This window comes from Camelina sativa, chromosome 6, assembly GCF_000633955.1.
Source record: "Camelina sativa cultivar DH55 chromosome 6, Cs, whole genome shotgun sequence".
Classification (NCBI taxonomy): Eukaryota; Viridiplantae; Streptophyta; class Magnoliopsida; order Brassicales; family Brassicaceae; genus Camelina; species Camelina sativa.
Window position 1 is genome coordinate 9,976,821 of NC_025690.1, and position 26,387 is coordinate 10,003,207.

Genomic DNA, 26,387 nt, shown 5'->3' on the forward strand with positions numbered 1-26,387 from the left:
ACAATATCACTTTATTGTCCATAAACTCTAGCACATCATCTCCTGTTCCAGTGCTGAAGCCGAGTACAGAGGCATCACCAACGCCGTCACAGAGATAACATGGCTCCATAACGTTCTTCTTGAGCTCCAACATCCCTTGTTAAAAGCCACCTTGGTGTATTAGGACAACGTTAGTGTCGTGTAATTCTCTTCCAGCCTAGTCTAACATCAACGCACGAAGTATGTTGAGATCGACCTCTACTTTGTTCGTGAGCGTATCGTCCTTAGCACTGTTAAGGTTCTACATTTTCCATCTTCACAACAATATGTTTACATCTTTGCTAAGGGACTACCAACAACTCTGTTCAATGAATTTCGTAACAGTCTCAACATCATTCGAAATGACACTAAGACTGAGGGGGAGCGATAGACAAATGTATATTATTTACTTCTCATAGATGTATAGATATTACTTGTACAATAATTTTACTCTCGTTTTTATATTGTGATGATAATTACTACACTAGGAAAAACTGGTCATATAGTTACGAAAAATTGCTACGAAATCATTTATAACAAATATTATCTACACGAAGTTACAAAATAGTCACAAATTTTTAGATAGGTTATTTTGTGGCAAATTTGTAAGTTTCTGTCGGAAAACAATTACAAAAAGATACAGCTTAGATTTATAGCTAATCGTAACAAATTGTAGTTTAATATTTTTTAAATAATAGAAATTGTTTATCTACAAACAGGTTTTAACTTGAATCACAAAATTCATCGATTTGGTTCGTAGTAGAAAATTTTGACCCCAAAATATTTTGTTTCAGTATAGTTTAACTTATTAAAAGTTATTTGTTTGACCAAAAAAAAGAGAATAAAACAAGAAAACCCTCACACTCAAAATCTCTCGACATAACATTTAGCAAAAAAATGTGCTCACTCTTATATCTCTTACACAAATCTCTTCCTCTTCAAGAAACAAAAAAATGTGGTCACTATTGTACTGTGTCAAACTCTATGGTTAGTTGGTCATATTTTAGTTTTAAAAACTTTTTTTCAACTATAGTATATATTTTGTATTGTTTTGAAACGCTATGTAAAATTAAGAGAAAAGTACTCAAACAACACTTATAAGTTGTTTATTTACTCAAACAACACTTCCAACCAAACTTTTACTCAAACAACACATATAATTTGGAAAAAGACATTAAAGCTTTAGGTTAAACTGTTATTTACAATCATGCCATTATAATAAAAAAAATAAACCTTTTAATTTTTGTGTTATATACTTCATGCCATTAGTAAAAAAGCAAAAGGATTAAAATCAAAGATATAAACAAATTATTTTGCTCATATTATAAGAGAAAATTAATGAGAAGAATCACACCAAATATTTATATTTTTGTGATGATAGATTCGATTAAAATGCCAATTTTAATGTTTAGTTTTGAATTGGTTTTGGGAGATTTTCCAATCATTTTAATTGTTCACATGTCCCAGTTTGCATAATAAAAACTGTCTTGGATAACACATGAATAAAAACATGATTCGTTGCAACAAACCATCACTGGATTCTTTGCAACATCAGGTGGTATTCTTATGATTCGGAGTTTAGCAACTAATTTGGCGACGGCGGCCGTTAACGCAACGAGGAGGCGGAGGTTAGCCATCGTGAGTTAGTCAAAATCGCTTAAAAATCGGAAAAAGATCATATTAGTAAAATTTTGGCAAAAAACTCATAATGAAAAGTGTATTTAAGCTTTTTGGACAAGAATGAGAGAAAGTGACGGGAAAAAAAAGAAACAAAAAAATCTGAAGAACAAAATGCAGGAAATGTGTAGCGGCCGCTAGGGTTTTTGGGAAGTAGGTGACCTGAGCAAATTATGAATTTACCATTTTCAATTAAGTTTTACAAAAATTTTTTTTTTGCCAACTGCTAAGGTTTGAACCGTAGATTTGAAACACTTTTAAACGACCTATATATAACCATTGCACTACCTTATTTGACAATCTTATTATCAATTAAAATCATATATAAGCCTAATATTAAGTAAAAACGCAGCATATTTAGTAAAATGCTTTGTTTTGACCTAAAACATCAATAGTATAAATTTATCAGGTCTATATATATATAAATCTGTCAAACACATTAACTCTATCACGCCTACATGTATAACTCTACCTAACTTTTGTTATTTCAGTAAAAAATATGTCTACCACTACATTAACTCATAAATCTATCGCTTTTTATTATATCTAACAGTATGAAAAGATCTACCATCTCGTAAAACTATATCTGTCATATAAATCTATCTCAGTGTATATGTCTACCATAATGACTATATAAATCTGTCAAACAAAACTGCTATTCGACATAAACCTATTAAATCTGTCACCATTGTAGTAATATCTCTATCAAAAAATCATAATTCTATCATCATTACAATATATCTATCTAATATCTCTACCGATAACAATAACTCTCCTTGCTTTTATTTTGTCTGTCATCACTGATATTTCTCAATCGATTAAATGAGCAGGAGTTTTTCCCCCAAAAACTTTGAACAGTTGTCATAAAAACAATGAGGTGGTAAAACTTTGTAATGGCACACTCGTAATTTTTTTTTATTAACTCACTTCCTAAAGGGTTTATATGTCATTAAATATTCTATAAAAAAATGACATTCTAGTCATTTCTGATCTTTTCTACGCTAGTTGAGTAAACCTCCCTAAAATTAATTTGGAAAAAATAATTTATGAAGATAAAAAGACACACTTATAACAAAAAGAGACAGTTAATATGTTCGTGAGAGAAACCATTTTCTTTCTTTTACTTCTTCTAAAAACTGAGTTCGCCCTAGCCGCTTCTCTCTCTCACAACCACCAAAGAGTCGTTTTCCAGTGACGTCGCTAGATCTGGGTTTCCGTCTTGCTGTAGTCACCGCTGTCTACTAGGTATGTTCGTGTCGTGTTATGAGCTCGCCGGAGATTCGCCTCTCAGATCTTGTTCCTTCGCTTCCACTGTTGGTTTTGCTCCACACCGTGTCGGAGTCGTTGTCTCCTCTTCTCCTCTCGAGTTTCAGACATTGCGGACGAAGACACTTTGGCAATCGATAAAGACGTCTTTCACGAACTCTGGTTAGTATACTACGGAACAACACTCAATTGATAAAGCTCTCTTTGTATTCTTTTTTTATTTTTCTTAGATTTATTTCGTTGCTAAATCGATTTTGTTGGGGAAACCCTAGTTTGCAGCAATGGTTGAGTACTGCCCGAGTATGAACAAGCGAAATTGTCTGATATGAGCAGAAAACAGAGAATGCTGAAGTCTCCGATAAGGTCATGATTTGTGAATTCTTATTCTTTGTTGATTGGTATTCTTAAGAAGATTATGTGTAAATTTTGGGTTTTTTATTTTTGTTTTTGGCTTCTCAGTTGCATCAATGCAATGAGCAATTGAAGGAGAATAAAGGAAAAATGTGAGAGTCTCTGCAAGAAATTTCAACGACTCAGCACTTGCTTAAGTTAAAATCTGAGGTTTTTGATTATACTCAACATTAGATGCTTTTGTTTCTAATTATCCTCCATTTGGTGTTGAGTTTCTTATTATGTTTTGTCCAGGAATGTATCTAGCTTACTTCACAGTGTGCTAAGCTAAAGGAGAGAACTATTATGTCTCGTTTTTACTTCTCAAATCAACAAAAAAACAATTGGATTTTCTTTTATTTTTTAGGATCCAAAGAAGGGAATGCATATAGAGAAGAATCTATTCAGCGAAACAAAGAGAGCAGCGGAGAGGTGGCAGAGAGGTGGCGGAGGAGAGCGGCGGCGGAGGAGAGCGACGGCGGAGGAGAGCGACGGCGGAGGAGAGCGGCGGGGAGCAAAAACCTTTTTCCGTTAAAGCATTTTTTAAACAAATTGTTTTGATATTTTAATTTAATCTATAATCTCCAAATTTTTTTATTATTAAAACTATATGACGAGGCCACATATTAGTTAATGTGGCTACTAATCCACGGACATTTACCTGGCAAATTCGTGGCTATATGAAGCTAATAGTTAGGTAGCATTCAGTTGCTTTGTGTATCAAACATATACAGTAAATCGTAGCAAATAGTAGCATTTGCCCACAAATTATGTTGTCTCTAATTTGTAGCATTTTGCAACACTTAGACGATGGAAAAATTTGCTACGACCAAATAGTTATTAACTTTTTTGTCGCAAATCTAGAACAAATCTTCTCCATGTGTTAACATCAGCTTTTTTAACAATGCTTCTCCAGTTGCCATGTCATCAACACTAAAAAACAAATTCTTTAGTTCTCGACTTCTCAAGATACCAAATAATATTAGGGTTTTCATACTTCTTATAAATTTCTGAAGTTAAAGCCGTTTTACTTTCCATCATTTTAATCAGTTCGTCTTGACTACATCCTCCACTCTCATCTCAAATCTAAGCCCACAACACTTCTACTATTCCTTTCCTCAGAAAAATCAGTTTCGATGATTGATAGTATATTAGGATTTATATCCGACAGAAAGATGAAACACAAGACAACACAAATTCAGATTTTGCTTTTCTAAGATTTACTTTTTTTACACACAATAATGGACGTTCATCAGTTTTTTTATTCATTAGCTTATTGACTTTGTCTATTTTGGTTTCTATAGTTTTTTCCTTCACAGCTATGTCACCTTCATCATCTATTTAATTATATCAATCAGAAAAAACGAGGAGACAAATCCTACGTCGATGAATAAAAAAGTCTGGCGATGTTGAGAAAAATGATGAAGAGGAACCAAACACAGTGCATACAAGACTTTCATAATGGTTAGAGCATATCCACTGAGGGTTGCTTATTGGATTGCTCTTGTATTTGTGTCCCAAAAACAAAAAAAGTCCAAATTATGGTCCATTAATCTGATATTCGATTTTCAAATGATAAATACTTAGGTTCACCACCGCTAAGGGTGAACCTTTGTATTCACCTCCTTCTCTCTCAATCACTCAGAATATTCTATTTATTATTTTACTTTTTTTAAAAAATCAAAATTAAATTAAAAAAACAAAAAAAAATAAAGGAAACAAAATTTGTATACTTTTATTTAAGGAAAATTAAATATTGGTTTGATTTAGATTTTACAATTAAATGAGGTTATATATCAGTTTGCTTGAATGGTTGTATGGTATGGTGTAGACCGGACTATGCATATCAATATTTTGGTATGGAGCTTTTGAAAAGTGGAATGAAAAATGCATATCCATATATTGGTATGGAGCTTTTGATAAGTGGAATAAAAAATGCAGAATAATCGTGAATTTATAATGCTATGGAGTTGTATGCTTAGATGCATAATAGTATAGAGATTTTTAGTATGCAACGATGTAAACTGATACGCAATTATGAATGGTAAATTAAGTGTGGACTAATTTTAGTCCGGTCTAGAGAGCAAACTATACAACCATTCAAAACCTAGCCATGTTCGGAGCAGACTATACAACCAATTTTATTGTTTTCTTGCAGTGATCGGAGATGGGATGGGAGAGTTGTTTTTTCCGATGTTGTTTTTTCCGATGTTTAGGAAGAGATTTGCTTTTTAATCTCCCCTATATGAGGGCACTCACTGATCACGTTATGGAGAGACCTCAGGTAAGTGTCTAGAGGGCTTTAGTTTTTACATCTTGTCATTTTCAATTATCACAGAATAATTCTTTGTGTGCAAAAAATATAAATAAATAAAATGGGTCACTTTCATGTAATTTGTAACCTCTACTTTTCTCACCAACCCCACCCACATCAAACCCATAAACCCCACCAATAATAATTCTCTTTTCCCCTATTTCCTATTATATTTTCGATTTTTACCCCAACAAAAATTTTATGTTCGTCAAGTACCCTCAACTTTATCTCGTACGAGTTTTCCCGATTCGGAAATTTCTAGTACAATTATGATTACAAAACTTCTTTGCTTGGAAAATAAAAATCTCATAATCTCAAAAATACTCAACATTGAAAACTTTAAAATATTCCGAAAATTATAATAAAATAAAAGAAGGCATAATCTAGAAATATTCTATGCCTTCTTCTTCTCATCAAGTTATTTAGTAAAAAAAAAGTTTAACAAAAGTAAAATTATCAAAATTCTCCAAAGAAAAAAAAAAAAAGAGAACCTTATACTTTTGAGAAATTAATCCAAAAACCCAGTCTTTTCCAAAATTGCATTTCTAACCCTACTCATATCTCTCCCTTTCAAAGTCCTCCCAACACCTTCATGCACCGAGAACGAAGCCATTCTCGTCTTCGCCAAATACTCATGCGGCGGCAATAACTCTCCTCCTCCGCCGTCTTCGTCGTTTTCGATGCTTTTTCTCCTGACATGGTGACTATGATTCTCTTTCCCTAGAATCTTAGACCAATCCGGTACGTTCATCGGAAGCGACGAAGTAGTGGTTTTCACGGTAGCCGGAGACGGAGACGATCTACGGTTCGATGATGCGAAGAGTTTATGACGAAAATCAGGTGAATCGGAGCGGGTGGAGTAGAGATCAGACTCCTCGAACTCGAACTCTGAATCGTTGTAAGAAGACCGATCTGTTTGAAGGAAGCGATGACTCGGCCTTTGGTAATAGCTCTTACGCGTCGCCATTGATGAAGATTGAAGAAGAAGAACTTTTTGTTTTTTTTGGTTATGAGAGAAGTCTTTGTGGAGTCTCTCTCTCTTTTGCTTTTTATAAATGCCTTTGAGCTTATGGAAAAAATGGATAAAAAGACTTTTACATGCGGCAATGTATAATGGTTTAATTTTGTGGCATATTCTCAAAAACCTTTTTGTAAAGTAAAGATCATTTTTTTGTTCGTTAAAACTTAAAAGGTATAGTAAAATTATCTTGTACCTAAATTATCGTTTTTAATTATCATTTTTTTAGATTCTTAAAGAATATGGAGAATATTCTAGGTTAATATAGTTTGAGATGATTTTTTTTTTGGTTTAAGATTTGTTTCTTAAACTTCGGCATTCAGTTCTTACTTTCTCATATATGCTAGTACTGGCCACCTTTGATAACGTGAGTCTAAAATGTATGAAATTTATAACAAAAGAAGGATATCATTCAAAACATGAAACTATACATTACTATGTAAGACATGTATATAATGTAGTTTTCTAATGTAAAAAGCTGTTGTATAGGGGAGATTAAAAAGCAATTCTCTTCCTAAACATATAGGGGGGATTAAAAAGCAATTCTCTGCGGTTCTTTTACAGGTACCGTACTTCACATTAGTAACATCTTTACTTTTCATTTTCACTAAACATGTAGTCGCAAAATATTATTGGGTAGTTAAGATCCTAATTTCATTTAACGTACCCAAAATGTAGAACCCAACCCATTTAGTTAATAATTAAAACCCAAATCAGATATATCGTACCTGGTGTACCCCTATCAGAATGATTAATGAAGATAATTCGTAGTTGGCTAGGCATGTGTGGGTGTGTTTGAATTTTTGGATACTCGTTACGTACTTTAATCTGATTGATGTATAAATACAGTTGCTGTTTTACAAACCAAATTCAGTGAATTATACACACAAAATACAATAAACCAGTTCGATTAGTGTTTTGAAGGATCAAGAACTTGACCCATGAACAAAATCACTCCACTCTTCTCTTCTCTCACTGTGAAAAGAAATGGATGGCCAGCTACAAAATTTCCCATCAACAACATGTCTTTTGTCATGGAAGCAACAGAAACGGCTGCAGCTTCAGTTCCCTCTTCATCCACCTCAATGAAAGCTTTGTGGATAATTTTTGAGACGTGCATATTATCAGCAATGGAAGAAGAATCAACCATCTCAGTTATACTACCATGTGTAAATGGTAAAGTCAGCGCCATTTCCTTCAAAACATCCGAAGCGTTAAACTCGAAAGAGAATTTAAACTTTGGAATTCTGAAATCTTCAACTAATAAACGTTGGCGTGGAATATGGTTATCAAGAAATCCCGGTTTGGAGCCTATTTCCTCAAGCAGAGTAGGTAATCCATCTTTATCATTAGGAAGATAAATGTACATGGCGAATTGACGTTGATCCTCTATATAAGGAAGACGCAAAACTTTGAAACCATCATAGTATTCTAGGTATTGCTTCTTGTAATTGGTCATGAAGGGGACTTTCACAGTGGTGCCATCAAGGAGATGGAAATCGTTACTTTTTGTTAACTTTGCATCAAATCTTTTGCTCCAAGCTCCTTTGAAGTACACTGCATTTGCAAGTATTAGCGTACTTTCACGGATACTTTTGATAGAATCGTGTGAAAGCATCTGCTTGATGAGTCCATTAGTGTCGAGTTCAGCCCATGTATTCACTTCATTAATCACTTCAGCAGGCTTCAACATAAGTGAACAATAAATTAACCAAACATTCCAAAAATCCAGTGTAACAAAAAATACGATGGTACCAATACAAAATATGTTGTTCTATGTCGTACGTCATTAGGAAATTTTTGGTTATATAACTACCTCATTTCAAATGACTCATTTGCAATAACAAAAAAACTACTACAAGTATCTGATAAACATTACTACATTAGAGACAGAAGATAAGTTAATACACATTGCACCTAATTTGTTAACAAACACTAATTGACGGGTATTGTAGTAATTAATTTCCTACAACAAAGTGACAACATTACTCATAGCAAAATTCTAACAAATTGCTAATTAATTTCAAGTTGGAAACTCATGAAACATTGATATTACCCAAGAATTTGAGGCAAAAAAGTTTAAAAAGAATTACAAAAAAACATAGAGAAGTTACCTTGGTTGCGAAGTCAACTTGACTACAAGTAGCCTTATAGGAGGTCTCCAAAAGCTCTTTAAAGGAAGGTTTGAAGGAGAAAGATTTGTCGATCCAGACACCATAAGCCATAGATAAGTGCAAGTCACTTCTATTCATTCCATCAGCGAAGGCAACATATACGGTCTTGTCCAAGACTGTGTCGAGGTGATCCAGTGAAGGTGACATGAGGAATGATAGGATTTGTTGTTTGGTGACACAGTTGGAACCAGCGGCAATAAGGCAGAGCAAAATGTTGATTGACATTGGTGAGAAGACAAGGTTGGAGCCGTTGCCAACAGTGGCGATGACATGCTTTGCTAGTAATATCGCGACGTCGTTTTGATTCTCCATTGATGTTCCCAACTCCATTTGAGAGAGACGAATGGTACTATATAGGCAGAGGTGATGAATAGTATCTTGTTTCAAAGAAAATAACTAGAAACTTTGAACAGTCAACGACTCATCACCTTAGCACGATTATAGAGTAATTCTTATTTAAAATATCTTATGAAAATGTCTACATATTAACTTAATACTAAGTCGAAAACTATTCAAGTCACAAATTGAAAACTAAAAGTTGTGTTAGTATATTCTAACTCTAAAAATGGTTCTTTCAAATCAAAAAGACGAGAAATATTTTAAAATAAAATCAACTAGTGCTAATGTTTGCAGTAACTTGTTTCACGAAATAAATCAACTAGTGCTAATGTATTAGTATTTGATGATAATGATCGAACCAATTGAACTAATCTTGATTTGAATACTTCAAATATATATAAGACCGTTTGACAAATCTCCCATTGATGAGATGGAGGTTACCATACCACTCGATAGACAAAGTAATGGTTTACCGATGTCTCGTGCATAGAAAAGTCAACCAATATTATTATTATTATTATTATTTTTTTTTTTTATAATAAATATTAAATTATATTCAAAAGAAAAATATTGTTTTACATCTGCTTCATTTGAAAGAATATTTGATTAGAGACAAATAAACCAGTCTTATCATAGTATAAACTATCGCATTAGTATCTTGTGGCCAGCCATGACTGAAGACCCCCACCATATCGTCGATTGCCCATTCTTTCAACAACTAGCAGCTGAGCTCTAATTTGCTTGTCGAGCCAACCAATAAGAGTTTGCTCAGAAGTCGGAGCCTCCCCGTGTCGCTGGGCGTTTTTTTCCCGCCAAACAGAGTATACAGTAAATTGGAACGTGTATCGGATTAAAAAGTCATACACCCGATAAGCCGGAGTTCCTGAGATAAAATCAAGTAGCGGCAGCCAAGAGGTGTTGAAGCGAGTCTTATATAGAGGTTGGGCGATACCTGACCAAACTGCAGCAAAATATGGACAAGAGAAAAACAAGTGGTCTCTCGTCTCCACCTGAATAGAGCAAAACACACAGCCCCCATTACAACCATTACCCCAAGTGATCATCCGATCCCCTGTCGATAGACGGTTGTGTGCTGCAAGCCAAGTGCAAAAAGAATATTTTGGTGTTGCATGAGCAAACCAAACACCCTTATGCCAAGCAACGAGGTTTGAAGTGGTTCGTATATAGTTCCAGGTGTCCCTAGTAGAAAACGTAGCTTTATAAGCATCACATTTACCTCGCCATAAGACACGATCTGACTGAGAAAGGATTCTAGTCTGATACGCTTGATACAGAGCATCTTCGATGTCATTGTACATCCCCATACGGTGAACCCGTCACCTTCTACTATGCCATGCATCATGGAGAGTCATATGTTCTTTTATCCCCAAATCAATCATGCCTCTTGGTCCAGATTTGTCTAACAGATACCCTTGAGCCGACCAGTTATCATACCAGAACGAAGTGAGAGGCCCATTTTTTACCTCCACCTTAACAAAAGTTTTCGCCAAGTCTCTATACTTCAACAAACATTTCCACATCCAGGAGCCCGAGTGATGCAATCCTAGATATATCAACTCATCAAGAATTGGTTCAAGGAAAATCAAGATCAAATTATAATGAAGTTTCTAGAAGACAATCAATTCATGGCTACATCAAGAAAGTGTCTTGATACAAAGAACTAATCTCCATCAATGATGATTGATAAAATCTCTCAAATTTATTCTTGATTTATTTATGCAATTAATTTGACTTATTTTGTATTTATGTTATTGATTTGTAAATTGAGCCTATATAAGCTCATGTTACCCTTCATTGTAAAGATAGAATATTTTTGGATTCATTGTAAAGATAGAATATTTTTGGAAAAATAAAAGGGAGAGTTTTCTCACTTTGAAGCTTAGGCTTTTGTTTTACTTGTCTTTTCTATTGTGTGTGATTCCTTTAGAAAACAAGTTGAATATTTATCTTTGTGTGTGATTCACTTAGATATTGATTTGTGTTCTTATCACAAAGTCATTCTGCAACTTTGTGTGACGAACTTCGATCCATCATTCATCTCCATCATATATGAGTTAGTTAGAGAGATCCTTTAGACCAGCTATCGACTCACCCCTATTTTGGCTCACATCATTTTGGTATTAGAGCTAAAAGCTCATATCTCTTATTGTTTCATTTTAGCTTTATTTGAAAAAAAAATCATTTTTGTTTTATTTAAATCGTTTAAAAAAAATAGTACAAAAAAAAATTCTTTTTATTTGCTGAATTTCGGTTTTATTTGAAAAAAATATTTTATTTTATTTAATTCGAATAAAAAAAATTACAAAATAACTTTGTTTTGATTTTTTTGAATTTCAGTTTTCTTTGAAAAAAAAAACTTTGCTTTGTCTTCATTCTATTTTTCAATATAAAAAAAACAAAAATGCAAACTTTGGTTTTAGTTTTGGGGACAAAACCTTTTCAAGAAGGAGAGAGTGATGCAATCCTAGATATATCAACTTATCAAGAATTGGTTCAAGGAAAATCAAGATCAAATTATAAAGAAGTTTCTAGAAGACAATCAATTCATGGCTACATCAAGAAAGTGTCTTGATACAAAGAACTAATCTCCATCAATGATGATTGATAAAATCTCTCAAATTTATTCTTGATTTATTTATGCAATTAATTTGACTTATTTTGTATTTATGTTATTGATTTGTAAATTGAGCCTATATAAGCTCATGTTACCCTTCATTGTAAAGATAGAATATTTTTTAAAAAATAAAAGGGAGAGTTTTCTCACTTTGAAGCTTAGGCTTTTGTTTTACTTGTCTTTTCTATTATGTGTGATTCCTTTAGAAAACAAGTTGAATATTTATCTTTGTGTGTGATTCACTTAGATATTGATTTGTGTTCTTGTCACAAAGTCATTCCGCAACTTTGTGTGGCGAACTTCGATCCATCATTCATCTCCATCCTATCCGAGTTAGTTAGAGAGGTCCTTTAGACCAGCTATCGACTCACCCCTATTTTGGCTCACATCACCGAGAGTGATGCAGGTTTTACCGACCAGAAACAGCCTTCCTTAAATAAATTCATTCGAGACCATTGGAACCATAACGACGTCCCACCAGAGACCAACCGCCATATCAACATTAAACAACTAACATCATTTGTCTCTTCCAAAGATCTCAAACCTAAACCCCCTTCACACCTGGGTTTACACACATCAGACCAGGATAACTTTGCCTTTTTTGTATTCAGATCCGGACCTCACCATAAGAAAGCAGAACATATACTATTTAGCTCTCGAAGACTTTCCCGAGGAAGCCTAAATGCACTCATCCAGAAACTTGCTGTGCTCCACAGCACCGAACGTATGAGATCAAGACGACCTGCAAAAGAGAGGGTGCGTACCGTCCACGTTTTTACTCTGTTTCTATCTTGGTCAAATAAAGGGGTAATATCCGCTGGAGTGAGTCTTCGAGAGAGCAATGGGAGTCCAAGATATCGAACAGGGAGCTGTCCCAAGCCAAAACTATACCGATTGCCCAAGATTTCCCTGTTGTCCGATGAAACCCCACCAAGATACAAAGTCTTTTTCTCCATAATAATCATTAGGCCGGACCGCTTAGCAAAGAGATTCAACACCTGGACTATACCATCAACTGATCTGAGCTTTCCATCCGATAATATCATGAGGTCGTCTGCAAAGCAAAGGTCTGTTAAATGGAGGTTCTTACAACGCGGGTGGTACCCGATGTCCTGTAGACCAGCAGCTTTGTCTAACATCTTAGATAGAACATCCATACAAATGACAAACAGGTAGGGTGAGAGCGAGCAGCCTTGACGCAGTCCCCGAGCTCTGCGAAAATAACCTGCGAGTTCTATATTCACCTGAACCGAGAAAGAAGCTGTAGTGACGCATAGCGAGATCCAATGGATAAAAACAGGAAGGAATTGCAGAGCACTTAAAACATTAAACAGGAAAGACCACTGGACTGAGTCAAATGCTTTCGAGATATCCACTTTCATCGCACACCTAGTAGGGATATTATCTTTGTGATAGTCCTTTACCAGCTCTGTTGCAAGAAGAACGTTTTCAATGAGCAATCTATCCGCCACAAACGCTGATTGGTTCCCAGCAATAAATTTAGGCAAGATACGCTTGAGTCTATTAGCAATCACCTTCGAGATAACTTTGTAAATAACATTACAACAGGAGATCGGTCTATAATCTCGCATCTCCTTGGCATCCTTTTTCTTCGGTATTATTGCTAGTATCGTGGAGTTAAGTCCCTTTGGTAGAAAGCCTTTAGCAAAAAAAGACTGGACCGCAACAACAAACTCCGAACCAAAAGTATCCCAAGCTGCTTTATAGAATTCAGCTGTATAGCCATCCGGACCCGGCGACTTATCACTTGGCATTGCAAACAATATCTTTATGATCTCCTCCCCCGTGACCACCCATGTGAGCCAGCGACTATCTTCCTCTGAACAACGAAATGTCAACAGATCCGCAAGACAATCCACTTACATCCCCTCATAGTCAGCAGGAATAGATTGCAGAAAAGATTGAAAGAAAGTCTCCGCCTCCACTTTAGTGTCCTCTGTGGACTTTAAAAGACGCCCATCCTGAGCTACAATCTCTCGCATTGTATTCACAAAAGTCAACTAATATTGTTTTGGTTCATTTTCTAAAATCCTTAATCATCTACGCAGATCTGTGTAATCCATCAAATTACACAGGCAATCTTTGAAAATTACGTAGGCACAAACACTGAAACACATGATGTAACTGTTTTCATGAGAGTTTATCTACGAGAGTTTCTTTAAGAGAATTTGTAACTCATTCAATAATTGACAAAATGACGAGTGTGGAACTCGGCGGTCTCAGCATGCACGTGGGCGAGAGACTTTGTCTAAAACCAGTCTGACTCGAGATTGATTGTCGTAAAATATTGACAAAAATAGTTACATAAGCTAATATTGGAACCAAATTTTCACATTTGGCTCTGGCAAAGTTTGCCCATAGTCTTCCTTGTCAGGATGAGCTGCTTTGTAATTTTCTTTTAACAAAGCTGATCAGAATGTCAGAGAAGATGCATCGTGCCCAATTATATGGGCTGCCTATATATCATATATGAACCATATATAGTCTTCCTTGCCAGAATTAGCTATTTTGTAATACCTGATATAAATCATGTTACTCGAATATCCTCAGGTTTTAGCTCTTAGATTCCTCTGCTCTTCATGACAGTTAAGTGCTATATGTGGAGTAGAGAGCAGCATACTGACCACGAAATTTCAGATCTTTTTCCACACCTAAACCCGACCCGTTTCATATAGAATACAATGTTAGCTTCCGTTCCAAGTAAGTGAATGTATTTGAACCCTTTGGTTGTATGCTTGGTTACGAGGGACGTTTCTTGATATTAATGAGAGAACTGAAGCAAAATGAACTAACAAAGAGATAACACACAGTACGTAGATTATACATCTTAGCTATATTTGATTCCCAATACAACAGTTTCATCACTATCTTTGGCATCACGAACAGGCAATTTTGTTTAGTTTCTTCCTTAGCTCTGGTTAGCTTTAACGTCCAAACAAAGTTTTTTTTTTCGTGATTTTTCTTACAATTTTTTTTTGTTGCTTAATTACTTCTCTTGCAAAATACATGCTCAGTGCCGGTGAATAAGATAACGTGAGGGGTCAGCTCTTCACGTGAACCCCACGTGCCCATTTCACGCATCAGCTATCGCTACCGTTCAAAATTTACGCGAATTTTTTAAATAATTAAATTAGAAACTACCATGATCTGATCCGCTGTTTCGCTCTTCCTTTCTCTACACCCATACGTATCCTACGTGTCAGAATCTTGTTAGTCGTACACTTTTCGTAGCCGCAAATCTATCGATCACAATAATATTATTTCTCTCATTCTCTCTCTCACTCACAAAACTAACTTCTCCAGATCTCTTCTTCTTTACTTACTCATCATCATCATCAGAGAAGAAGATCTGAGAAAATAAAAAAAAAAAAAATTGAAAATGAAGCTCGAGTTCATCATTGTTGCTATGATGCTAATGCTCGTACTCGTCTCCGGTGAGATTTTAACTAAATCTTCACCAGCTCCGTCACCGGATCTAGCCGTAAACAAAGCAGATTCGCCTTTGAATCACCGCGCACCTACGCCGGAACTCGGATCTCCTCCTTCTCCAGCGCAATCTCCAATTGGATACTCTTCTCCTCCAGAACCTGAAACGACACACTCTCCTTCTCCTTCCCCGTCGATCTCTCCGCCATTACCGAATGATTCACCTTCGTCGTCTTCGTCTCCGTCTCCGTCTCCGTCGCAGGAAGCTAGTGATATTAACCACAGCGATATGACTGGAATCGAAGGGAAAAAATCACCGTCGTCCGGAGGAGGAGGAATGAGTGGAGGGAAGAAGGTAGGGGTAGCTTTCGGAGTGATTACGGCGGTGTGTGTGGTTGGAGTCGCCGGATTTGTGTACAAGAAACGGCAAGAGAATATTCGCAGATCTCGTTACGGTTACGCGGCCAATGAGATTCTGTAGAGAGAGAGAGAGAGAGAGATCCGGCGACGAAAGGCTGAATTAAATTTTTGATTTTTTTTCTTTTTCTGGTAACTTTTAAAATTTGAATTCGAAAACATTTATTGATACTTTTTTTTTTTTTCGTTCGTGTTATTTGTATAATCTTTGAAGTTTATGATCTCCGGGTGATGATTAGGTTCCCAATCATATGTGATAACTTATGTTTAATAATGCATTCTAATATACAAATAACAACAATTAAGTATTTTTGAAGTAAATTATTTTTGAATTTGAAAAAACTTTGAAATCTGTTGGAGCTTTGCTAAATTTGAAAAAAATATTTCTTTATTATTTGACAAAAACAATTACATAAAATTCAGTAAAAATATTTTATGAGATATTTAGCAATTAGCACTAGGTGTTTAAGAAAAAACAGATGATGCTGTGCAAAATTATTTCGTCCTCCATGCTAAGACAATGAACATAAAGATCGAAAAATTTATGTAATTGTAGCTGCTTTACTGATTGATCCAGCTTTGTTCATGTTGATTCTTCCCCCCCCCCCCCATGACATTATGGTTATCCCATTCACAAGAAGAGTAACTAAATCCGGTTAACAAAAAAAAAAAAAAAAAAAGAGTAACTAAATCCAAAATGGGTTTCACTCATTTGTAAGTAAGCGCTAGTCCTTTTGATATTCCTTAGTTTTTACTATTCCGAGAATATATGATGTTTTAAAATATTTTTTTGTATAACAAAATATGATTTTTTAGTGCATTTAATGCATTTTTATTTTCAAAACCAAATACTACATCTAGACGTCTAGTAAAAGATTGATGTTTTAGAATATTTATTTGTCCCACAAATATTGATGTTTTATAAACTTCAAGAAGTAATCATTGAAAATATTTAAAATTTTGAATTGTTATTGGTTTAAAATTAAATAATATCTCTTTAGTCAAAGGAAAAAATATATTTAAACTCAGTAATCATTTTTTTCTTAAAATGTGTAAAAGTTTCTAAACATCAATTTTTTACAGATAGAGGGAGTAACTATTTGATGTTTTTATATTTACAATACATAATTCAATGTATTCATGTAACTGAATGACAAATGTCACAAAAAGCACAATTAAATAAGTATTAAAAGAGTAGAAAACAAATAATACATCATTTATTATTTTTTTAATTTTGATAAAAATTCTAAAACATCATCCTTTCTAATAGAGAGATTTATTATTTTTTTAATTTTGATAAAATTTCTAAAACATCATCCTTTTTAACAGAGAGGGAGTAATACAATTGTGATCATTGTCTCGACGAGCAGGAGTAATACAATTGTGATCATTGTCTCGACGAGCATGCTTAATCACCCGATTTGAATCTAGTCTTTCGTGCTTAATCTTTCCTAGGTCAATGCCTTTTATATTGCAAACATTGGTAACATAACCACCGACACTGATGGCAGCTGACCAGAATGTTTAAGCTTCATTGACGAAAGAAAAAGTTTTGAGTGAAATGTCTCAATTTTTTTTAAAGTTTACCCCACACACAAAAAAAAAGAAAATAAACATCATTGGTTTATACAAAGATTATAACATTTCAAATATAGCAAAGTAGACCCAAAACATGCTTCCTTTATAACAAAAGAAAAAAAAATTGAAGAGAGCAAACAGATGTTAAGGATACACCTTGATATGCAAGGGATACGCTCTTCATTACTCAATATTCCGTATCATGCTGTATATAGAATGTTCTGTTTATACTCTCTAGTCTAGAATGTTCTCTCTGTTCAACTATATATACCTCTGTAACGATATCGTTTATGAATAAGACTCATCTTCTACATGGTATCAGAGCAGTAAAAAGATCTCTGCATTTTTTTTCCTCTGTCGCTTTCTTCCTTCTTTTTCTCCTTCCCTCTCTCTGTTTCCACTTTCTCCCTCCCTCTCTGTTTTGCGTTTTCTCCCCCACCTGTCTCCATGTCCAACACCGCTGAAGTCATTGATTCCACCCAAAGCTTTCTTAACATCAACATGAGTAATGTTATTAAGCTTACCTCCCTTAACTACATCACTTGGAGCCTACAGATCCACTCTCTGCTTGATGGGTATGACTTAGCCGGATATGTTGATGGTTCTACTGCTTCTCCGGCTCCGACAATTGTCTCCAATGATGCCACCATTCCGAACCCTGATTTTCTAAAATGGAAAAGACAGGACAAATTGATCTACAGTGGCCTTCTCGGCACTCTTTCTCCGTCGGTGCAACCGCTTGTTACAACCACCAAAACTGCTGCTGAGATGTGGAGAACCGTTGCTGATATCTTTGCTAAACCGAGCAAGGGTCACATTCAGCAGTTACGTCTTCAACTGCAACAATTCTCCAAAGGTGATAAAACGATCGATGAGTATATGCAAGGATTAACTACTCGTTTTGACAAATTGGCTCTCCTCGGCAAGCCGTTTGATCTCGATGAGCAAATAGAGGCGGTTCTCCGTGGTCTCCCTGAAGACTACCGATCTGTTGTTGATCAAGTTGAAGGTCGTGAGGTCTCTCCCAAACTCACCGAAGTTCATGAAAAACTTCTCAACAAAGAAGCTCAGCTGTTGACCGCTGCTATTGTCGCACCTACACATGTTCCTCTCACTGCCAATCTCGCTACTTCTCGCTCTCGTACTCATCCACACAAGTCTGCTCAGCGTAACCATCAACAATGGAATAATAAGTCATCCAATACATATTCCTCGTCGCATCAGGACAATCGGTCTACTGGTGGTTATCAAGGAAAGTGTCAGCTGTGTGGTATCTTCGGTCATAGTGCCAAACGCTGCCCTCAGCTTCATCAAGTCGCGTCGTCCACTGGTCTTCTTCCCACGCCCTCTCGTCCCTGGCAGCCTCGTGCTAATCTCGCTCTCACTGCTCCATCCTCGACCACTCCGTGGCTCTTGGACAGTGGTGCGTCTCATCACATGACTAGTGATCTCCATCACCTTGCGACTCACCAGCCATATCACGGTGATGACTCTGTTCTTATTGGTGAAGGTTCCGGTCTCCAGATCTCTCACACTGGTTCAATATCTCTACCCTCTCTATCTCCCTCTCAAAAGCTCCTGTTAAATCGAGTTCTTTGTGTTCCTCATATCCACAAAAATTTAATCTCTGTTTATCGGCTATGCAATGATAATAAAGTGTCTGTGGCATTCTTTCCTGCTTCCTTTCAGGTGAAGGATCTGAGCTCGGGGACCCTGTTACTCCAAGGCAAAACTAGAGACGATGTTTACGAGTGGCCGGCTTCACCAACCACTCTCTCCGCTTTCTTTGCTTCAACATCCTCAAAACCGTCCTTAGTGGACTGGCACCATCGCTTAGGCCACCCTGCTTCACCTATCCTTCAATCTCTAGTCTCTAAATTCTCATTACCTTACTCTGCAACTTCTTCTCAAAATTTGTTTTGTTCTGATTGCTCTATTAATAAAAGCCATAAGCTTCCTTTCTCAAACACTTCTATCACATCCACACGACCCCTTGAGTATATTTTTTCTGATGTCTGGACCTCTCCTATTGTGTCAATAGACAACTACAAATACTATCTGATTCTAATCGATCACTACACTCGTTATACCTGGTTATATCCGCTTAAAACCAAATCCCAAGTTCGTGAAACATTCATCCCCTTCAAAGCCCTCGTGGAAAACAAGTTTGGTACAAGGATTGGCACCTTATATTCAGACAATGGTGGGGAGTTTGTGGCCCTCAAACAGTTTTTGTCAAGCTCGGGTATCTCTCATTTCACCTCCCCACCGCACACACCGGAGCACAATGGAATTTCCGAAAGAAAGCACCGTCACGTGGTTGAAACTGGCCTCTCGCTTCTCACACATGGTGGTCTTCCCAACACTTATTGGCCGTATGCTTTTGCCGCTGCCGTCTATCTCATTAATCGACTTCCAACACCGGTCATCGCCATGGAGTCTCCGTTCCAGCGGTTGTTTGGTTCATCCCCGAACTATTCCAAGCTGAGAGTGTTTGGCTGCCTCTGCTTCCCCTGGTTACGACCGTACACCTCTCACAAGCTTGAGCACCGATCAACTCCGTGCGTGTTCTTGGGTTACTCTCTCACCCAGAGTGCCTACCTGTGTCTTCAGCCTAGCACTGGTCGCGTCTATGTCTCCCGTCACGTTAAATTTGAGGAAACCCGGTTCCCGTTCAAATCACCTCGTGACTCCTCTCCTGAATCACCTCTCCCCTCCTCCTCTCCAGCCACACCTTCTGTTGACGTCATTCCTTTCTACCCGCCGCCACTCGTCTCGTCGCCGGAGTCTACGCCTGGACCGTCGAGCTCAACTCCTCCACAGCCACGGTAAGTTNCACGTGGTTGAAACTGGCCTCTCGCTTCTCACACATGGTGGTCTTCCCAACACTTATTGGCTGTATGCTTTTGCCGCTGCTGTCTATCTCATTAATCGATTTCCAACACCGGTCATCGCCATGGAGTCTCCGTTCCAGCGGTTGTTTGGTTCATCGCCGAACTATTCCAAGCTGAGAGTGTTTGGCTGCCTCTGCTTCCCTTGGTTACGACCGTACACCTCTCACAAGCTTGAGCACCGATCAACTCCGTGCGTGTTCTTGGGTTACTCTCTCACCCAGAGTGCCTACCTGTGTCTTCAGCCTAGCACTGGTCGCGTCTATGTCTCCCGTCACGTTAAATTTGAGGAAACCCGGTTCCCGTTCAAATCACCTCGTGACTCCTCTCCTGAATCACCTCTCCCCTCCTCCTCTCCAGCCACACCTTCTGTTGACGTCATTCCTTTCTACCCGCCGCCACTCGTCTCGTCGCCGGAGTCTACGCCTGGACCGTCGAGCTCAACTCCTCCACAGCCACGGTAAGTTCCTCAAACTCACCTAGTGTCATTGCAGAACCTGATAACATCCGGCCCAACCCATCACGAAATCCAAGCCCAGATCATAACCCAAATTCACCCCTTGAGCCCAATAACATCTCCCCTGCTAACTCTCTTCGTAGCCCATCTCCATCGTCCCATTCATCGCCACCTTCTTCTCCATCGACCTCTGAATCTTCGTCCCCTGAACCTAATCCCGTTATCGCCCCTCCACCACCGGTTCAAAATAGCCACCCTATGCAGACCAGACGTAAAAACAACATTGTCAAACCCAAATCCAAACTCAACCTCTCCGCCGCATTATCCTCTCCCTATCCCACCGAACCTCTAACCGTGAACCAGGCGATGAAAGACAAGATCTGGCGGGAAGCTATGTCCGGCGAGATTGACGCCTTTGCCCACAATCAGACGATGTATCTGGTCCCATGACCACCAAATCATAATGTAGTCGGCTGTAAGTGGGTTTATAAAAACAAATTTTTACCAAATGGGACACTTGGCAGGTGTAAAGCTCGGCTTGTTGCCAAGGGATACAACCAACAATATGGTCGTGACTACACAGAGACCTTCAGCCCCGTGATAAAAGCAACAACGCTCCGTTTGGTTCTTGATGTTGTTGTGAGCTCTTCATGGCCGATTCTTCAATTGGATGTCAATAACGCGTTTTTACAGGGGACTCTCAACGAGGAAGTCTACATGGAACAACCGCCAGGCTTCGTTGATAGTGATCATCCGTCCTATGTTTGTCGTCTCCGCAAAGCAATCTATGGACTCAAGCAAGCTCCACGTGCCTGGTACACCGAGTTACGGTCGTATCTTCTTAGTGTTGGGTTTCAAAATTCTCTTGCCGACACCTCTCTGTTCGTTCTCCGACACGGCAAAACATGTGTCTATCTCTTAGTATACGTTGACGATATTCTCATCACTGGTAATGACACTTCCTCCATTCAACAAGTTCTTCACTCTCTTGCTGATCGATTCTCCGTTAAGGATCCAGAGGAGCTTAACTACTTTCTGGGAATTGAAGCTCATCGTACTGCTAAAGGTTTGCATCTTTGTCAGCGCAAGTATATCATCGACTTACTTCATCGTTACAATATGCTATATGCCAAGCCCGTTGCAACTCCAATGGCATCCGCTCCGAAGCTTACTCTCAAATCTGGCTCTCCTCTTCCCGATGGTATAGACAATCGTCGTCTTGTTGGAAGTTTACAATATATTTCCTTTACAAGGCTCGATATTAGCTATGTTGTTAAACGCTTGTCTCAATTTATGCACTGCCCGACTCAAGAACACTGGCAAGCTGCAAAACGGGTACTTCGTTATCTAGCGGGAACAACAACTCATGGTCTTTTCTTTGCTGCCAAGAATACCCTCACTCTCCATGCCTACTCCGATGCTGATTGGGCAGGCGACAGGGATGACTATGTCTCAACAAACGCCTATATTGTCTACATGGGTACTCATCCTGTCTCCTGGTCCGCAAAGAAGCAGAAAACGGTTGCTCGCTCTTCCACTGAAGCCGAATACAGGGCTATTGCCAATACCTCTGCAGAACTTCGTTGGATTTGCAATCTCTTAACCGAGCTGGGTGTACATATCCGAGTTATACCGACAGTTTACTGTGATAACGTCGGTGCCACCTTCCTCTGTGCAAACCCGGTGTTTCACTCCCGCATGAAGCATCTTGCTTTAGATTATCATTTCGTTAGAGGGCAGATTCAGCAAGGGCAGCTTCGTGTCTGTCACGTTAACACCAAAGATCAGCTAGCCGATGCCTTGACAAAGCCTCTTCCACGTACACCGTTCATTCACTTACGTCACAAGATTGGAGTGTCTGCCGGCCCTCCATCTTGAGGGGGCATGTTAAGGATACACCTTGATATGCAAGGGATACGCTCTTCATTACTCAATATTCCGTATCATGCTGTATATAGAATGTTCTTTTTATACTCTCTAGTCTAGAATGTTCTCTTTGTTCAACTATATATACCTCTGTAACGATATCGTTTATGAATAAGACTCATCTTCTACAACAGAAAAATAAGACGATCAAGAGCCTCAAAAGATGACAGTACTAAGTAAAATGCCACAAAGAATCATTACAACTTAACACAAACTCATCTAACTGCTGACACACAAAGATATGATTCCCTTTGCCATGTTCAAGTATACTGGTCCAAGCCTTCAGCTACATTTTCAATACCATTAGGTTGTTTCCTCTTCTCCAGCTTTGCGTTTGCACCAACAAAAGTATTCCGAAATAGCCCCGTCTTCTCCAGTAACCCATGGATGCTCCGCAACAGCTTTCAACGTCATCCTCTGGTTTGGATCTGCCACAAGTGTATATCGTGAGCCACATTGTAGACAAAAGGTGATATCTTTATTCTACAAACGGTAACTTTATTTTGATCACAACGGTTCATTATGCTTTTGCAAAACAACTGATAAGAACTCACCTTTGGAAAGGAGACCTTCAATCAAGTCCCTCAGTTGAGGATTCAGTTCATCCGGGATAATTAACGGGTTGTGAACAATCTGAAATATTAGTAGAAAATAAAAAACCATTAGACATCTTGTTTCTAGGAGATGTCTCTAAACGAAAATACAAATCAGTGGAGCGTGAGAAGCAGAACCTTGTCATAAGTATCCTGAAGTGTATCACCAAGAAACGGGTATAGTCCTAATATCATACGATACAAAGTAACTCCCACTGCCCATGTGTCTGCAGATTTGCCACTGTATGTTATACCTAAACAACATTCTGGGGCAGTAAAGACAGGAGTCCCGGGAGATCTACGGAGTTGATCATCATCATCCTGCATCAAATGTATACATTTATGTTTGATCAGGTCAAATTACACATTAAAGAAACAAGACTGAAATTGAGAGTATCAGTACCTTGAATACTTGGCTGACACTAAAATCTCCTATTTTCACTCTCCCGGTACTAGTAACAAACAAATTGTCTGGTTTAATGTCCCCATGAATTACATTCTATTTCATCCAAACCAAAAAGAGAAAATCATAATGAGTGAATCATAGTAACTTTAGTGTCGAATAAGAAGTAGTTGACGGTGCAGAACATACATGAGCATGAAGATACATGAGGCCAGCAACTACATCCCGCAAGTACTTTCTAGCAGTATTTTCTCCGAGAGCACCAGAATCATCATAAGCCCATTTTCCATCAACATATTCGAGAACTAGACAAAGAAACAATGCAGTATTAGATGACAGAACATTCACCAAAGAGAGAGACTTGAGGTAGAAGTATACAAAGAAAAGAGAAAGAAATACCCATGTAAAACTCATCAAACTCAGGGTCATCAATCACCTCAATGAGATTAACGATATTAGGATGCTCCAGGATTTTCATAATCATAACCTACAACCATTAGATTAAAAAAACATATACGTAAGTTTTCTGAAATGAATCCTATTCCAAAACTATCGGCATTGTATAATGATACCTCACGAAGAACATGCCCCATAGCAGTTTCTGAAGGTGCAACCCGTAACCTTAATAAATGTGACTTGTGAAAAGCCTGGAAATCCAAAAATTATAATCACCACTATGTTCAGAAAGTTTTAATCCCAGCATGTGATCAACTAAGGATATATTAATATAGTCTGCTCTATGGTTGATAAAGTTTCAAATGAGACCAGCAAAACAAAATAAGCTTTCAAGTGGTGCCATGGAAATAAAAACAAGAGAATACCTTAATAGCATAATACTTGTCATCGACAGTGCTTCGATATAGAACCTGTTATATATACAAACAACAATGTTATGAAATCTATAACCCTTGTTTAATAGGTGCTCAAGAGTGACTAAAAGAGTAGCATTGAACTTTGATTTCACAACTTACCACTTTCCCATAACTACCAGATCCAATTTTACGCTCACGAACAAACTCATTTATTGTCTTCTTTCCATCTTCATCCTGGAAATCAAATAAGAAAAAAAAGTGGTATAAGAACACCATTCGACAAAGCACATTCAGTCATGGGAACAAGAAGTCGCATACCTCTCCGCGTACAAGTTTGTTAGTTTCCTTAACTGGAAACTGCCTGCAGATTAATCCATTTTGTAATTTACATATCAAGATCTCTTCAGATCTTTTGGAACGGCTCAGCTCCTCCACTTCCTCTGCTTCTTCTTCTTCATCTCCTCCTCCCGCATTGCTGGTTTCATCACCACTTCCTCTATCATCATCATCATCATCATCATCATCATCATCATCATCATCATCATCGTACGGATTTGGTGATTGTCTTGATCTCTCAGAGCAACCAAAACAACCAAAACAACCCATCGCTTGGGCAACAAATGAAAAACTATCACGAAACATTATCTAACTCCAACAACCTATAAAACTCTTGAGTGCTGACTCACGCTACCTACAAAGAAACATTAAAGCCATTATCAAAAACCTGACTCAAGAGCCCTAGCAAACTTACTTACCTAAAGATCAATTCAAAACAATACAAAATCAAAAAAAGTCTTACAAAGGGGCTTCAAAGCCCGAGTAAGCTTCGTTATTCCAAAGGATGCCATTCAGCAAGATGAATACAACAGCTTGAGATATCGAAACCACTACAACTGAAACGCAACATGTCAATTGATCTCAACTCTTCCCCCCAACAGAGTAAGTATATCCCCAAATCTTTAATAACTATTAGATAGAGATATCAATATGAACTCCAAAGCTTCTGCAGAAAAAAGTCAACAAAACAACATTAAAAATCACAAATTGGAGGTAAAAGATCAAAACTTTCAGGAGAAAGGGATAAACTTTGCCAAACCCATATGACCAATTCACATGACACAAAAGAGAACCGATGAAAAAAATCCTTAAAAGAAGAGACTTTTAAGAAACCCAGAAAAATCACAAACCCAATCATTATTCAAAGATAGAAATCTTACAATTCAAATTGATTTGGGAATTAGAATTTGAAATCAACCAAAAGGGAACAAGAAGAAGCAATGAGAAAAAGGGATTTGCCGCGGAAGCTAGGGCTCTCTCTCTCTCACAGAGGGCATCGTGCGTGAGGCTTTGACACCACCCCAACGGGATTTGTATTATTATTATTCTGTTATTTTTTATTTATTTTATTGTTTTTGACAACTTATTATTTTAATGGAGTAAAAAAATGAAAGACAGTTAAAAAAGGTGACTAGTAGTATCAAACAAACATAACCCAGCTAATGTGAGTTCGTCGTCCCTTCATTATTTTTCCTATATCTTTTTCTTTTCTATAGCTCTAATTTGGTGAACTATATATAAACTGATAATGTAACCATAAACACATTTTTTCTAGCTAAATCATGTTTAAACTGGTGAACAGAATCAGGTTGGATAAAGAGCAATAAAACAAATTTTGGAGATAATTAAAAACAAAACAATTAACATTGAGTGAAATTGAAAAAGATCATAAATCTTAAACAAATATGATAACGTTGGTGGTGACATAAATTACCATATTTTTAAATTGATTTATGGATATCGCTCATACTTAACACACTAAAAGAAATCATAAATCTAGAGTTTATATAACTCTAGCTTTCATTCTTATTTGACCAAAGTAACAAACCAAAGGCAGATGAAGAAAACTAATTAATTCATCTTTAATGTGTTCAGATTCATATATGGGTATATTAACAATGAAAGTGAATATGTTACTTAAACAATAGTACGTGCTCTTTTTTTTTTTTTTTTTCTTTTTCACGAAGGAGTAATT

The 26,387-nt window shown here is 37.3% G+C and overlaps 4 protein-coding genes and 1 long non-coding RNA gene across 7 annotated transcripts; 2 read left to right on the forward strand and 3 right to left on the reverse strand.

Annotated features, from left to right (window-relative positions):
- On the forward strand, positions 2,770–4,118 carry LOC104790772. Of its 3 annotated transcripts, none has more exons than XR_768817.2 (4): positions 2,770–3,123; positions 3,234–3,324; positions 3,421–3,522; positions 3,607–4,118. It is a non-coding gene; the product is annotated as an uncharacterized LOC104790772 (long non-coding RNA). The 3 variants fall into 3 exon arrangements; XR_768816.2 differs by having other exon boundaries at positions 2,775–3,123; positions 3,719–4,113; XR_768815.2 differs by having other exon boundaries at positions 2,777–3,123; positions 3,421–4,118.
- LOC104790774 lies at positions 5,863–6,786 on the reverse strand. Its single transcript, XM_010516559.1, has one exon. It carries the CDS (start codon positions 6,630–6,632, stop codon positions 6,174–6,176), a length of 459 nt encoding a protein of 152 aa, XP_010514861.1. The 5' UTR covers positions 6,633–6,786; the 3' UTR covers positions 5,863–6,173.
- On the reverse strand, positions 7,594–9,187 carry LOC104790775 (serpin-Z4-like). The gene is made up of 2 exons (XM_010516560.1): positions 8,798–9,187; positions 7,594–8,367 (listed from the first exon to the last, which is right to left on the reverse strand). Exons 1-2 carry the CDS (start codon positions 9,185–9,187, stop codon positions 7,594–7,596), a joined length of 1,164 nt encoding a protein of 387 aa, XP_010514862.1.
- LOC104790776 (early nodulin-20-like) lies at positions 15,135–16,005 on the forward strand. Its single transcript, XM_010516561.1, has one exon. The coding sequence runs from the start codon at positions 15,232–15,234 to the stop codon at positions 15,757–15,759; it is 528 nt and encodes a 175-aa protein (XP_010514863.1). The 5' UTR covers positions 15,135–15,231; the 3' UTR covers positions 15,760–16,005.
- LOC104790777 (serine/threonine-protein kinase GRIK1-like) lies at positions 22,600–25,717 on the reverse strand. The gene is made up of 12 exons (XM_010516563.2): positions 25,573–25,717; positions 25,155–25,358; positions 24,674–25,046; positions 24,515–24,589; positions 24,365–24,409; positions 24,116–24,190; positions 23,943–24,030; positions 23,733–23,848; positions 23,544–23,639; positions 23,279–23,461; positions 23,102–23,180; positions 22,600–22,975 (listed from the first exon to the last, which is right to left on the reverse strand). Exons 3-12 carry the CDS (start codon positions 24,995–24,997, stop codon positions 22,851–22,853), a joined length of 1,206 nt encoding a protein of 401 aa, XP_010514865.1. The 5' UTR covers positions 24,998–25,046; positions 25,155–25,358; positions 25,573–25,717; the 3' UTR covers positions 22,600–22,850.